The sequence below is a fragment of the Hipposideros armiger genome, unplaced genomic scaffold (genome assembly GCF_001890085.2).
Source record: "Hipposideros armiger isolate ML-2016 unplaced genomic scaffold, ASM189008v1 scaffold_304, whole genome shotgun sequence".
Classification (NCBI taxonomy): Eukaryota; Metazoa; Chordata; class Mammalia; order Chiroptera; family Hipposideridae; genus Hipposideros; species Hipposideros armiger.
The window spans coordinates 1809862-1826339 of NW_017731654.1; the positions used below are offsets into that span (position 1 = coordinate 1809862).

At 44.2% G+C, this 16478-nt stretch overlaps 1 protein-coding gene across 1 annotated transcript in view; it reads left to right on the forward strand.

Moving 5' to 3' along the window:
• ITGAE (integrin subunit alpha E) overlaps positions 1-16478 on the forward strand; it is a 65539-nt gene that overhangs the window by 5016 nt on the left and 44045 nt on the right. Inside the window, exon 2 of the mRNA XM_019659817.1 lies at positions 13325-13445. Within this exon, the coding sequence (XP_019515362.1) occupies positions 13325-13445 (121 nt within the window). The remainder of the gene's footprint in view (positions 1-13324; positions 13446-16478) is intronic.

Here is a 16478-nt window from a genome sequence, read left to right on the forward strand (position 1 = left end):
CCTTGGGGGTGAAGGCAGCACCTTCCCTGTACTGGGGCCCCTGAGTGAAAAGAAAGCAGGCCACCGCGCACGCACACAGTGACCCCTCCAGCCCCAGGTGGAGAGCCCAGGGCAGGATGCTTCTGTCTCACACATGGGGGAGTGGGAAAGGGCGTTTCAGTTAGAAGTAAATGTAACAAGTGCAGTGTTTGTGGGCAAGCCAGGTAGGGAGTGCCGTCCATGTGGGAACCCAGCATCTCCGACCGTCTCTGGGAGGTTGGTTGTAGGGTGTGTATGAAGGTTATGTGAGCGGCCATGTTGAGGGAACTTGGACTTCACCCTAAGGGCAGTGGGAAGCCCCAGCAGGTGTGGAATGGGGTAGTGACAGAAACTTGTGTGTTGGGTGGAAGGTGGAGTCCTGGAGAAAAGAGGCAGAGAAGCCAGTGTGGACACTGCTGCCTTGGTTCAGTCCCGGGGTGCTGGGGCGGTGAGCATGGGGAGGAGGAGGCACTCATGAGAAATACTTAGGAGGAAAATCAGAAAATCCACAAGCAGTTATCACAGTGCCTGGCACACACGCAGTGCTCAAGACCTGTTGGCTGTTGTAGGCAGACCATGAAGGGTGAGGCAGGACGAGGGGCTTGGGTGACAGATCTGGGGCTGACACGCTGAGGCTCCCATGGGAAACACCGAGGTGGGTGGGCCGAGGGATAAGCTGTTCCATGGGACAGGCGCTCTGTGGACGCCCCCGAAGCAGGACCTCCCCCGAGGCCTTGTTGGGTGGTCTGCAAGCTGGCTCCTTGTATAAATTTGGGCAATGCATGCACCCTGGGCCTCAGTTTGCTCAAGCGGAAATAGTGCTGTGAAAATGTGTATTGAGTGTGGTGGGGGAGACAGGGGGTTGAGGGGGCAGACAGTGGTGGCTGACAGGATGGAGGGAGGGTCTTAGTCTGACTCAGCAGGCCCATGTGGCGGGTTCAGCTCGGGGGAGACAAGCCCTGTGGGTAGTGTGGTGGCAGACACTGGTTCGTCCGGGCCGTTGTGTCTGAGCCTGTGAGGGGGGTTTGAGATGGAAGGCAAGGCTGTCAGAGAGAACGTGACAAGCCCTCTCTTGTGGTTATAACTGAGCTGCTAGCGTGTTAGACCCTGGGCGGGGCATTGCCCCCTTTGATCTGCACAGCCCCCCATTGCAGATGAGGAAACTGAGGTGAGGTGACAAGGCTAAAGTCCTTCAGTGATCCTGTGGCAAGAACGAGGATTTGAACTCAGGACTCCCTCTGGAGCCCATGCTATTTTCTCTGAGTCTCAATGGGAAGTGAGAAAGGAAGGGGTTACCCGATCTAGGGACAGCCCGAGCAAAGGTTAATGTCATCAGGGGCCTGGAGGCAGTCTGCTCCAGCAAGGTGACCCACCCCTGGCAGACCCCAGGCACCCACGGGTTGGCGGCTCTGACTGGGAAAGCTCAGCGAATACGGTGATGCCCACCACCAGGTTCTCATGCCACTCCTTCCACAGGAGGTTCGCTGACCTCATTACCAGCCCTCTCAGCCAGAGCTCTGCCCTGCTCGGTGAGCTGCTGGCACAACCGGGAGCCATGCCCAGCGGGATCTTGCACCAAGATCCCTCAGCTGAGTAAAACGGAAATGAGGTGAGGGTGGGGGGAGGGTGGGAATCAGGAATCTGGCCCATCTCGACGTTTCCAAGACATCTGTTCTGGCCTGGCCCTGTGTTGAGCCTGGGCTTTGTGGTGGTGGGGGGTGGGGTTGTCATGGATGACTCAGAGCAGAACACAGTTTGGGGGAAACAGATTTAATCACATATCCCTCTGACCCAGACAGGATTTAGTCAGAGCCAGAGAGAGATGCCACATGCTGCCGAGGGGGCTCAGGGACCAGTGAGTTACTCTGGTTGAGAATCTGGAGTGGCTCCTGGGGCAGGGAGTGCCTGAGCAGGGTCCCCAAGGATAGGGCAGAGGTAGGAGAGTTGGTGAGGAAGGCATGCTGGGTAGAGGGCAGGGCCTGTGCAAAGGCCCGGAGGTGGGACCTGTGCAGATGGTGTTTAGGGAGTGGTGTGGAAAAGAGCTGGATGTGGCTGGAGAGCAGACCCGGCACCGGGCGGTATTGGGCTGGGCTGGGAGGTGCCACGGATATCCGGGTAAGGAGACCGGACTTATCTCAGGAGTTTTAAATCGTGTCTGAGTTACATGGACAGTAAAAAGGGCAAAAGGCGGCCTTCCAATCACCCCTTGTCAGACGCTGGTAATTGTCACTTTTAGTTCTCTCTGTCAGGGTGCTTACCTCCACTTTTACCCAGCCTGGCTGATCAAGAAATGAAATGAAGGGCCGGCCGAGTGGCTCAGTTGGTTAGGAGCTCGCTCAAGAGTTTGAGCTCTGAGCAACAGCGGTTTGAGTCCAGCCCGAGCTGAGCAGCCGCTGAGCTGCCAACAGGTAGCAGGATGGCTCAGNAAAAAAAAAAAAAAAAAAAAGAAATGAAATGGGCCAAGGCGCTTGAGACCAAACTCCCTGCAGGCATCCTTTGTCTAAACTCTGTGTTCACGGAGGACAGTGCTCCCCTTCTCTACCTGGGGTCTTGATCTGGAGCCCTTAAGGGTCCCTGGGTAGGCTGCAGGGGGTCTGTGAGCCCCCTTCACCTGTCCAGTAGCTAACCAGTGTAGGCCACTGTACCAGGCCCTGCGACAACACACAGTCTTTGCTCTTAGGGACTCCCTGGTGGTGAGGGGACAGTCACAGTCAATAAGTAAACAAGGACACGAGCAAGGTAATTACAGATTGTGAGAGAAAAGGCTTGTGGGGGTACAGAGTGGCCAGGCGGGGGTCTGGAGGTAAAGAAGACTTCTGGGAAGAGGTACACAGTAAGAGGAAGAAGGCAGGAGAGAACCTCAAAGCAGAGTGCTCAGGCAAGGCTACGATTCGTGCAAAAGTGCACTTGGGGGGCTCCAGGAGGGTTCTGATGCTTTCATCAGCTCCGCAGAGGGGTGTGTGGCCCTCAGACAGGAAAAAGCTCATGGTTGCTTACATTTTCTGCATTCTACTTTGGGGCAGTAGTGTGGAGGACACGAATAACAGCTCTGGGAATTTTGGGGTGCAGGTTTGTTCGTTCATTGTTTTTGTTGTTGTTGCTGTTGTTTTTAACCCACCCTGCCCCATTCATTTAGCATTCTTCCTAAGAGAACCCGCAGGGAAATTTTTTCTGGTTTTCTGGTTTTTTTCAGCTTCAACAGAATAGTTTTTGGGCTTCCCCTGCAATTTTGTGAACCCTGTGAATGATATAACCGATCATTTTCATCCTTATGTTGGCTTCAAGAAAGTTCATTTATTTACACATTTATTCAACAAATAATTTTATTAAGTGCCTACTGTGTGCCAGCACTGTGTTCAGAGACAAAAGAGGGGCCCATCATAGAAAGTGCTGGTACTTGTTGATATACAGGTTAGTTCTTAGCCTCCTTCCTGGTTTGACTGTATCCCTCCTTTTTTACACCCCTCTTTTTCTAACATTATTTCCCTTCTGTCCTTTGTATCCCGCCTGCTCCACTATTTTAAAGCAAGTTTTATCTTAGTGTATTGTGTATTTTTATGAGTCATCACATAGCATTCTGGGCAAGGCAGAGATATAAAGGGAAAGGAATAAAGCACAGATGCCCACTCTGTGCCAACCCAGGGAGATGGACCTGGGAGTGAGAGACGAGAGGTCGCCCTCAGAGCCGTCTCACACTCTGCCTCCTCCTGGAGCCTTTGGAAGGTTGGTTTTTAATTACAAAATTTTAAGCATGTACAAAAGTAAAGAAAATAACAATAACCCAATAATCCCACCACCCAGATAACAGTTATCAAGATTTTACCACACTGTTGTGTTTATTTCACTCTCTCTTTTTTGTTTCCTTTGCCAAAGCATTTTAAAGCCTTGCTGCTCAAAATTTGGTCTGGGGACCATCCGTGTGGCATCACTTAGGAGCTTGTGAGACCAGGATCTAAGCCCACTCCCTGACCTACCAAGTCAGAAGCTGCGTTTTAACAAGTTACTTGGGGGATTCATTTGCATGTTAACGTTTCAGAAGCATTATTTTAAAACAAATCCCAAATATCATGTCATTTCACCCTAAATACTTCAGTACACGTTTCTGAAGTACGTGGATATTTCCTCACATAGCCACAATTTTTTTATAACCTAATGAAATTAACAATAATTCTTTGGTATCCTCTAATACCCAATCTATAGTCACATCTTCCTGACTATCTCAAAATGTCTCTTTTTTTTTTAAGAAATTTTATTGGGGAACAGTGTGTTTTTCCAGGACCCATTAGCTTCAAGTCTAGTAGTTGTTTAAATCTAGTTGCAGGGGGCACAGCCCACCATTCCATGAGGGAATTGAACCGGCAACCTTGTTGTTAAAAGCACACACTTTAACCAACTGAGCCGCCCGGCTGTCCACCAGCAGCTCAGCTGCAGCTCAGCTCAAGTTGTTGTCTTCAATCTAGTTGTGGAGGGTGCAGCTCACTGGCCCATGTGGGAATCGAACCGGCAACCTTGTTGTTCAGAGCACACATTCTAACCAACTGAGCCATCTGGCTGCCCTCAAAATGTCTCTTTTTGTTAGTTTGTTCAAGTCAAGATCCAATCAAGGTTCACACATGACATTGGGTTGCTAAGCCTTTTAAGTCTAGAGCAGCCCCCTCACCCATTTTTTGGTTTGTGTGTCTTTTTCCAGTCTTTGCCTTATTGCAGAACTTGGTCACTTGTAGACCGTTTCATTCAGGATTTGCCTGTTGGTTCCCTCTTGGTGTGATGTGTTCTTCTAACCCCTACATTTCCTGAAACCTGGAAGTTAGTGTGAATGGCTCACTAAATTCAGGTTAAACTTTTTTGGCAAGCATATTGTAAACAGTTCTGAGGATTTTGCCATATTTCCTGCATTTATCTCACTTCCCCTTTTTGTTTCCTTTGCCAAAGTATTTTCCACTCAGGGTGGCTTGATGACCAGCAGCATAAGCCTCACTTAGGAGCTTGTTAGATATCACTTCTTCCCACCCTACCCCAGTTTTTATCTTAAAAAATGTGAAACATATGGAAAAGATAAACAGTAATAGAGTGAACAGCTGTCTGCCCTCCACTTAGATTCAGAAATTGTTCACATTTTGCCACATTCACTTCATTTCTTTATGCTTTTTTTTTTTGGCTGAGCCATTTGAAGGTATGTTGCAGCCAGCATCACACTTTACCCCTAAAAACTGCAGCTGAGTCTCCTAATGACAGTATACTACATAACCACAGTTTCATGATCACACCTAAGAAAATAAATAACTCCACAATTTCATCTAATATCCAGTCCACATCCATAATGTCACAAGTCTCTAAGAGCTGGGGTTTTTAAGAACTATGGCCCAAGTTGGCACCATCATTGCACTCTTCCTGGGAGAGGTAGATCAGTCGCCGGCTTGCTGGCCGCTTTCGCTGGCTGCTGGCTACACACGGTAACCCATGGCAACCCACTGCCACAGGGGCTGCAGCCTACGCCATCGCTGGCGACTCATGGCAGCCCAGCTCCAGGTTGAGCTGTTGTTCAGCATCTTAGCTGTAGAGGGCAGTGTCACTGGCCCTCATATGTGGGATCCGAACTGGGGCCCTCTGGCATCCCAAGCCAGCTCTTAACCAACACGCCACTCGGCCAGCCCGCAATTATTATTTTTAATGTAAACTTGTTTTGAAGTACAACATACAAAAAAATGGACTAATTCAGATCAGTCAATTTTCAAATTAAATCCATGTACTGGTACCCATTTCAAGAAAGAGAACATGGCCGACTTCCCACAAGTTGCCCCTGTGTACCCCCTCACCCCCATCATTACCTTACTACCAAGGATAACCACTTTCCTGACTTCTAATACCGTAGATTAGCTTGCCTGTTTCAAACTTTGTATAAATGAAATTATACAGTATGTTCTACTTTGTTCCTGGCGTCTTTCACTCAACATTGCATGTATGAGAACCATCCACCTTGTTGTAGATTGTTTTCATTGCTGTAGAGTATTCCATTGGTGAATATACCACAGTTTATTTATCCTTTCTATGTTGATGGATATTTGGATTGTTCCAGCTTGGGGTTATTGTGAATAGTGAAGCATTGAACATGCTTGCACATGTTTTTTCGTGAACTTATGCACACATTTATGTTGGGATGTGCCTAAGGGTGGAATTGCTGGGTCATAAGTTTTGCATATGCTCAGCTTTAGTTGATACTGCCAACTGGTTTTCTAAAGGGGTTGTACTAGTTTATTGGGTTGTTGGAAAAGTCATGATGCATTTTTGTAATGAAAAACAGAATAAATACGTCATGACTTTTCTGACAACCCAGTACATTCCCACCAGCAGTATTGGTATTGTCTTTTTCACGTTAGCCCTCCTGGTGGTCCTGTAGTGGTATCCCATAGTCAGTTTAATTTGCCTTTCTCTGAAGTCTAATGAGTGCCTACTCACACGATAACTGGCAATTTGGATAATCTCTTGTGAAATGTCCTTTTTCTGTTAGCTTACATACCTTTTTCTTATTGATCTAGAGGAATTCTTTGTATATTTTGATATGAATCTTTCATCCTATAATTGTAAATATCTTTTCTCCGTGGCTCGCCTTTTCACTTTCTTAATATAACGTCTTATAATCAGAAGTTCTGAAGTTTAATGCAGTTCAGTTTATCGATTCTTTGCTTTGTGTTTAATGGGGTTTTTTTGTATCCTGTTTAACAAATATTTGTCTACCCCAAGGTCCTTTGTTTTCTCTTAAAAGCTTTATTGTTTTACTTTCTCACAGCCCATCTAAATCCACATTTAATTCTCCAGTCCATCAGGAACTGATGTTTTTATATATGATATGAGACAGGAGTCAACATTTAATTTTTATTCCATATTGATATACAAGTGATGCAGCACCATTTTTTAAAGAGATTTTTTTTTTCTTCACTGTTTTTCACCATCAGCTTTGTTTTAAATCAGGTGACCATGTTTCTGGACTCTATTCCATTGGTCTATTTGTTTATCTTTGTGCCAATAGAATTCTGTCTTAATAACTACAGCTTTATAATAAATCTTGAGAAATGATAGTGTAAGTTCTGCAGGTTTGTTATTCTCCTTCAGGACACCTTGACTATTTTTGCTGTATGCATTTTCATATAATTTTTTTTTAAAGATTTTATTGGGGAATTGGGTAAGGGGAATAGTGTTGGGGAATTAGAGAAGGGGAACAGCCAAGTTGTTGTCCTTCAGTCTTAGTTGTGGAGGACGCAGCTAGCTCAGCTCCAAGTCCAGTCACCATCAGGCTGCTTGTCAGCAGCTCATGGCTACTCAGTTCAAGGTGCCGTGTTCAATGTTAGTTGCGGGTGGGCATAGCCCACCATTCCATGTGGGAGTCGAACTGGCAACCTGTTGTTAAAAGCATGTGTTCTCACCAGCTGAGCCATCCTGCCCCCTGTTGGCAGCTCAGCAGCAGCTCAGTTAGGGCGAAGCTCACTGGCCCATGTGGGAATCGAACCAGTGATGCTTTTGCTCAGAACTCGCGCTCTTAACCAACTGAGCCACTTGGCCAGCCCTCATATAAATTTTTTAACTGGCTTATTAACACCCCCCACCCCAAATAATGTGCTGGGATTTTGATTGGTATTTCATTAAAGCTATAGATCAATACAGTGATAATTGACAACAATATTGAGTCTTCTAATTCATGAACATGATCTACTCCATTTATTTAGATCTTCTTTAATATCTCCCAATGTTTTATAGTTTTCAGTGTAGAGATTTTGCATATCTTTAGATTTCTTTTTAAGCATTGGATTTTTAAAATATTTTTTGTTAATGGTGTCTTTTAAAATTTTTTCATTCTGTATTTGATGATTGATGATATATAGAATACAGTGGTTATTTGTATATTGCCTCTATATCTGATAATCTTCTCAATGTTTCTCTGTGGATCTCAGCTTTTTCAGTCTACCTAATCATGTCATCTGCAAATAATAGTTTTATTTTTTCCTTTTAAATCTTTATGTTCTATATTTTTTTCTTTTCTTACTGCTCTAAGACCTCCAGTAATGTTGAATAGACGTGGTAAGAGTGGGCACTCATGTCTCATTCCTGATTCTGGGAAGTTTTCAGTAACTCTCCATTATGAGCAATGTTTTTTTTTGTAGCCATTCTCAATCAGATTAAAGAAATTCCTTTCTGTTCCTAGTTTGCTACAATTTTTTAAAATCACAAATCAGTATTGGATTTTATCAGATGCCCTTTTCTGCATCTATCATAATGATCATATGATTTATTTCTGTTAACATGATGAATAAATTATTTTCAAATGTTAAACCACCATTGCACTCCTAAAATAAAGTCCACTTGGTTGTGATGTATTATGCTTTTATATATCCCTGGATTTGATTTGTTAATATATTGTTTAGGATTTTTGCATCTGTGTTCAAGAGAGAGAGCATCACTGTTCCTTTCAAGTGTTACTCTCGTTGGGTTTTAATATCAATGTTATGCTGGCCTCATAAAATTATTGGAAAGTGTTGTCTAATTTTCTATTCTTTGGAATAGCTTTTGTAAGATTGGTATTTCTTCTTCAAATGTTTGGAAGAGTACACCAGTGAGGCCATCTGGGCCTGGAGTTCTTCCTAAGGTTTTAATAATGGATTCAATTTATTTTATATGGGATTATTCAGGTTATAGTTCTTTTGTCAAGTTTGGTAAATTTTTATTTCAAGGAATCTGTCAATGTCAATTAAATTGTCAGCTTATTGGCAAAAAGTTGTATATTCTGTCCTCTTATTTCTTAAATGTCTTAGGAAATATTCTTATGTCCTCTTTTTCATTAATATTGATAATTTGTGTGTTCTCTCTCTCTCTTTCTCTCAATCAGTTTGCTAGGAGTTTATCAGTTTTTAAAATCTTTTTAAAAAACAAACTTTAGCTTTGTTGATTATCTCTACTGTGGGTTAGTTTCCTATTTCATTGACTAATCTCATATCTTTATTCCTTCCTGTCATTCTTTGGGTTTGATTGGCTTTTCTTTTAGCTTCTTGAGATAGAAGCTTAGATTATTGATTTTAGCCTTTTGTCTTTTTTAACATACATATTAAAGGCTATAAATTTCCTCTAAGCACTGAACTGTTTCCCACAAGCTTTGGCTTTTCATATCTTAATTCTCATTCAGTTTAAAATAGCTTAAAATTTCCATTGTGATTTCATCTTTGACCCTAAGTTATTTATAAATGCATTGCTGAATTTCCAAAAAGTTACGTTTTTTTTAGTGTTTTTTTTTTTTGTTATGGATTTCTAGTTTAACTCCACTAGAGTCGGAGAACATACTCTGATTTATTTCAAGCTATTGAAATGTATTGAGGCTTGCATATGGTCACTTTTGGTAAATGTTTTATGTGCACTTGAAAGACTTTATTTTTATCATTGTTGGGTATAGTGTTCTGTTAATCAATTAAATCAAGCTTGTTAATTGTGTCACACAGATCTTCTATGTCCTTACTGATTTTTTTGTCTGCTTTTATATAGCTAATATGAAAGATTTGTTAGAACATTGAAGTCTCCCACTTTGGTTGTGGATTTTGTATTTTTCTTTTTAATTCAGTCAATTTTTGCTATATACATTTTAAAGTGATTTATTGGATACCTACAGATTTTAAATTGTTTTATCTTCCTGGTGAATAAAAAATAACATATTTGTATGTATATATTTTTTCCTCTCTCTTATACAAAATACAGCACAGTCTATAAACCTATCCTTTGCTTAATGACTTTAATTTGTTCCTAAAAATCTCTACTGCTAAGTAAAAAGCGATTAATTGGAAAAAATATTTCCATCAATTTCAATGGAAAAATTGTGATTCAGTCCATCAAACCCAATGCCCAAACAATTTTTACTGATGGGAAATTTATTAATTGATCAATTAAACAAGTTTATATTAAAAGCCAATAATTTTAATATAAACATACCGTTCACATATACAATGTATTGTAATGAAGGAGGAAATGAAGACTTAACGTGGGTAGTGGAGGATGGGTATGAGGGAGTCACTATTGAGAAGGTACATATTTCTGTACCATATCTTCACTGTTTTTCAACCTTCTGGAGACTCATGACTACCTTGCACTCAAACTATCTTTAAAAATAGAGTTATAGAACAGAAAAATACCTCAAGGGCAAAATAAGTGCTAAACCTGAAAGCACCTCAAAACACATGGAAATAGCTTGTGCACTCAACAGACTACACAACCACAGAAGATGGTACCTCTTTGGGCCTCCCAATTGGCATGTATGTGCAAAACAAAGCATTTGGGGTTTATCCAAACATGGCAAGCAATGCAGATTTGTTCCCCAGGACACTGTTGGACTAGAAACTGTTATATTAAGGTAAGTTGGTGAGTGTGTGTATTTCCTGAAAGTGTGATGTCAGAATATCATTTGTTATGGCATGTTTATTTGGTGTTTTCGGGGATGAAAAAGTCATTATACTATCATAAAAAAAAAAGTGTTGTCTAAAAAGTGGTACAGCTTTTTCAGAGCCATTATGGTAAAAAGTTAATTGAGCAGACGAGTCTGCAGACTGAACTTCGCCTTGGCTTTTTCCATGTAAATATGCATTCGAGTTTTAAGTAATGGAGTGGCATGGTCAGACCATGCTTTTAAAAATTCTTTCTGGCAGCTGGTATGGAGAGGATGTATCCAAAGGGACAAGTCTTGGAAGAGAAAGGTTAGGAAACTAATGAACGTGTCTGAGTAAGAAATGGTGAGGTCAGTGGGGCAGAGCTGAGTCCCAACAGAGGCCCCAGTGCGTGAGAGAATTCTGAGAATAGTAAAGGTCGTATTTCAAATCTGTGAGGATAATGTTGAGACAATTTCATTTGGAGGGAGAAAAAGTAAAGCTGGATTGCTATTTCACTCCATACACACAAAGTCTAGGTGAATCCAAGATTCAAGCATAAGAAATGAAACAATATCAGAGAAAATATTGAGTGAATTAAAAAAAAATCTCTGAGGAAGCATGACACAAAACTCAAGAGTCATAAAGAAAAAAAAATTTGACTACATAAAAAATGTAGACGTCGGGGAAAATACCATATGCAAGTCAAATAAATAGCTAAGTGGGAAACACTAACTCATGGACAATTTCTTTTGACTTCAAAAAGCTTTTACAAATGAATAAGGGAACAATAAATACCGCATACAAGTAGATAATGTATATGAATAGGCAGTGAACAAACTTATAATAAGAGGCTTGATCTTATTCATAATTAAAACATATTTGGGAACAAAATGATGAGATGCTCATAACACAGAGTGAGGGGGATGACCGGATAGCTCAGTTGGTTAGAGTGTGGTGCTAATGACACCAAAGTTGCCGGTTCAATCCCCACATGGGCCACTGTGAGCTGTGCCCTCTTTAAAACAGTCAACTATGCCATTGTAGCATGAAAGCAATGTGTAACCAATGATCATGGCTGTTCCCCAATTAAAAATTAAAAAAAAAAAACCAGAGTGAAAATGTCTGCATGCAATCAGCTCAAGGACTGCTGTGAGGAAATAGGCCTTCTCCTATTCTGCCTCTTTGAGGGGCAATCTGGCGATACCAGTGTTACCCCCAAATTTTTTAATGAAAAATTTCAAACATACAGAAGAGTTGAAAAAAATTGTACAATGAACAACCACATACCACCCTGAGATTTTACAATTGTCAACTTTTTGTTGTATTTGTGTTATCACACATATATATTGATATTTTATGTATTTACATTTTATTATAGATAAATATATATGTATATAGACCCACCCATATCTATCATCTCCGTCCATATATATCCATCTATTCATCCATCAAGCCATTTTATTTATTTATTATTATTTTTAAAGATTTTTATTGGGGAACTGGGGGATGGGAACAGCGCTGGGGAATTGGGGGAAGGGGAACAGACAAGCTGCTGTCTTTTTGTTCTTCAGTCTAGTTGTGGAAGATGTTGCTTCACTGGCCCAAGTTGGCACCATCATTGTGCTCTTCCCGGGCAAGGCAGATCACTCGCCGGCTTCTGGACGGCCGCTCACTGCGGCTGCTGGCTACACATGGTAGCCCATGGCAACCCACTGCCACAGGGGCTGCAGCCTATGCCATCACCAGCGACTCACTGCAACCCAGCTCCAGGTTGAGCTGTTTTTCAGCATCTTAGCTGTAGAGGGCAGTGTCACTGGCCCTCATATGTAGGGTTCGAACCGGGGCCCTCTGGCGTCCCAAGCCAGCTCTTAACCAATGCACCAGTCAGCCGGCCCAAGCCATTATATTTTGTTGCATTTCAAAGTAAATTGCAGACATCATTATGCTGCACTCCTAAACATTTTAGTATACAGATCCACTAGAGTTCAGTATTTGCATACAGTTCTTTTTTTAAGGTAAAATACAGTGAAATGCACACATTTTTAAGTGGACCGTTCCATGTATTTTTGACAAATGCGCATACCTTTATAATCCAAATTCCTATAAGACACCCCAGAAAGTTCCCATCACTCCAGAAAGTTTCTTCCTGTGCGATCCCAATTAACCTGCCTTCTCCCTCGCCCCAGGCAATATTTTTTCCTAGAGATTAGTTTTGCTGGTCCTAGAACATGCTAGAAATGAAATTGTACAGTAGAGACTCTTACGTAAGGCTTCTTTCACTCAGCACAATGATGTTGTGACTCCCCCATATTGCTGTGTGTGTCAGTTGTCCATTCCTTTTCACTCCTGAGCAGTACTGTATTGTATGAAGATACCGCAGTTAGTTTATCCCTTCCCACTTGATGGACATTTGGGTTTCCCGTTTGGGACTACTATAAATAAAGCTGCTGTAAACATTCTCGTGCAGGTATTTCTGAGGACAGATGCTTTTCCTTGGGTCACTTGATGGGGGTACATAGTCTGAAGGTATGCAGACCCTCACCCTGGGGCTCACAGTCTAGTTTAACTTTGGTACAAAGACACAGTGATGAGTATATGCTATAGGACAGGTACAGTGGGTAGTGCGAGAAGGCGAAAAGTGTCTGGGGGCAGAGCCAGGGAAGGCCTCCTGCAGAAGGGGCCTTGGTGTTGACACAGCTAGGTTTAATAGGAGGATCAGGGGCGCTAGGTCAAACACACCTGAGTTCAAGTCCTGTTCCCATGGGGAAAAGATCCTTGGGAGCCTCGCTCTTCTCATCTGTACAATGGGAAAGTCGACATCACAGGATTTGATGGAATAATGGGGGTAAAGATGCAGCCATGGCCTTGACAGGTGCCTCTTTTGTTAAGCATTCCTCTTTTCCCCACAGGCCTGGCTCCCCTGGTGGCCTTCAATGTGGATGTGGACCGGACCTGGGTAACTGCCAAGGAAGGCGGGCCTTATGTGCTCAGCTCCCTTCTGCACCAAAACCCCCAAACCAACGAGACCTGGTGAGTGGAGCCCGGCAGGTGGGAGGCCTGAGGACTGAGAGGGTCTCAGGGGAGCCTGAGAAGGCCCCAGAGAAGTCCTTGGTACCCCACCCCCCACAGTCTGGGGAGAACCTCCCTGCACTTTTCAAAGGGCATGCAGGATAGAGGGAGACGGCGGGAGAGAGGCTGTGAGCCCCAGGCCAAGTCGCCCCAGCCTCTCTCCTCACCTGGCCTCTGTCTGCACTGCTGGGCTGGGGATAGGTGGACTTCGAAACTATTTTTAAATTAAGTTTATTAAACCTTTTTTATCTCTTACAAAAGTAGCACATGCTCAGTGTAGAAATTTTGGACAGTGACCAAAACTATAAGATATAAGATATTTCCATCACCCCAGTGGAAAATATGAGGCAGGAGGGAGGGGTGGCTAAGAGGCAGGCTGTGGGTCTGGTCTCAGGGCTCAGTGACAGTTTCACTCTGTGTTTGTAGCGAGGCGCTCGCCCCTTAGCCTCGCTTCTCATCTCTACGACACGGTGGGGATGTACCTACCTCACAGCATTGCTGCCAAGGCTACGCAAGTTCAGGCACATAAAGGGTTTAGCACCGTCTCTGGCCAAATTAAAGCTCAGTAACATTATCTTATGTTTTTAAAATATCATCTGTACTCACCTATTAGATAAGAAAAAAAACAACATTGTTAAATCTGACAACATTCTGCTGGGAAGGATGTGGTGAAACAGGAACTTGCGAGAACGTAAATTGGTGTGACCACCTTAGAGAACAGTTTTGCCACATTTGGTAAAGTCGAAGGTGCACGTGGCCGAGGACTGAGTAATTCCACTCCCGGGTACCAACCCTAGAGAAATTCTCAGGTCAAAACATTGATGGTAGCCCTGCTTGGAATAAAGAAAGACTGGAAATGCACATCATGCCTGAAACAGAAGACGTAGGCTGTGAATCAGACGGTGCAACCCTTAAAGCAGGTAAAATGAATGAGATGAGAGCAGTGGTTATTAGCCTCCATCAGCCTCGAAACACATTGTAAGGGAAAATGATAGGTTGTAGAATTATGTTTACAACGGTCGTTCACTCAACAAATGATTATGTGGAGCATGTACCTGTGGGCCAGGCCCCGAGGATACAGGAACGAGCAAAGCAGACTCAAGTCTTTGTACTCAGGGGAGACAGACAACAAGCAAGCAAGTAAAATGTTTGCTCTGTCACATGGGGACAGCGGTGGTGTGCTGATGCACAAGCATGTCTTTAGTTGTTTCCCCTGCTGTCGCCAAAATGACTTTTAGAGCTACTTTGTTTTGAAGCCAGGCCCGAGCCAGTCAAGGGTTCCTGTGTCATGTATCGTTGCTGTGTCTCTTTAGTCTCGTTTAAGCTGGAGCAGTCCTTCCCTTCCTGTTTTGTTCATGATGGTCACCGGGCTTTTCCTGTGCCTGCTCTACACCCAGCCATGCCCCGGCCCTGCCCCAGGCCGGTTCCCTGCCTGCCCTCACCCCACTCCTGCTGCTTTGTTTTGGGTCAGGGGTCAAGGATCAAGGGTTTCCTTCACACCCAGCACGCCTGCGCCGTGAGCCCAGGATCCAGACAGGCTTTGGGGCAGAGCCAGGGGAGGCACTCAGGGTTCCTGGCTGAGTGGAGCTCCATGTCTCCACGAGCTGAGCAGGCCGGGAGCTCTGTTGGGTGGAGGGTGGGTGGGCAATGGCAGCTGCTGAAGCAGCAGCCTTCTAGCCCTGGGACTTAGGCCGGGACGCCGCCAGCCAAGCAGGCTTGGACCCTTGATGGTTGTGGTTTCCTCATCTGTACAGTGAAGAGGCTGGTAACCATTAGATTACAGTGGTAAGGGCAGGGCTCATACATTGATTCATTGATTCATTCATTCAGCAAGAACTCCTAGAGCATCTACTCAGTGCCAGACGAAGCCTGGGGGATAAGACAGTGAAGGAGACGCTCTCCTTGTCCTCACGGAGCTCCCAGGCTCACGAGGGAAACAGACACTTCAGGCGATGACAGGAGGAGTGATAACAGCTCTGGTGGACACCTCCAGGGCACTTTGGGGAGATACAGGCAGGTGTGCCCTTCAGCCAGAGGATGTGCGTCAACCCTGGGACTTGGGGGATGAGTAGGAATTAGTGTAAGGAGGCATGGGAGGGGGAAGCCTGGCCGAAAACAGCTTGGAACTGGCCTGAGCAAGGTCAAGGGACCGAGACAATGTCGGTGGCTGCAGCCAAGCTGGATGAGAAATACGATGCAGGAGTTGGGCAGCGCCTGTCACCAGGCACAGGGGACTTGCAGAGCCAGGAAGCTTTGACAAGGTGGGGTTGGTGGTGATGAGGTTTTAGGAAGTTTGGGGCTGCAGGAGTTTAAATGAAAGGTCAGTGTTTGTTGTGTTTTCTTTTGTGCTGGTAACATTTTATTGACATATGCCTTACCAAAAAAATGCACGTATCATAAGCATGTAGCTCAGTGAATGTTCACAGAGTGAGTCACCTATGTAAGCGGCGTCCAGATCCAGAGCAGGACATCACCTGCTGCCCGTGAGTCCCTCTAGCCCACACGCTCCCAGCCTAGCATGTTCCCTGCCAAGTCAACCACTGCTTCAACTGCCATCTCCATGGATTAGTTTTGCCTGTTCTCAAACTTACTATAAACGAGGCAAACAGTAAGTAGGTGCACTATTATGTTAGGCTTCTTTCCCTGAACATACAGTTTGTTCATTTCGCCCATGGTGTTGCCTGAAGCAACGATGCTCATTTTTGTTGCCAGAGTTTTCTATCGTGTGAATGGTGCCGATGATGGTGTTGGGGCAGTTTCCTTGGGCTCTTATGAATAGCACGGCCGTCACTTCCTTTTGGTGGACCAGTGCACTTCCCTCTATCAGGCGTGTGCCTAGCAGTGGGACTGCTGGCTCACGGCCTATGCACTGGCTTAGCATTCCGTTTTTTCAAACTTTGAAGCGCATAGGCATTCTGATTGCTCCACATGTGTTCACGTTCGTGAAGGCTGGGTTTCAGTCTGGATTATTTGCGACCATCTCCTGCTCAGCCG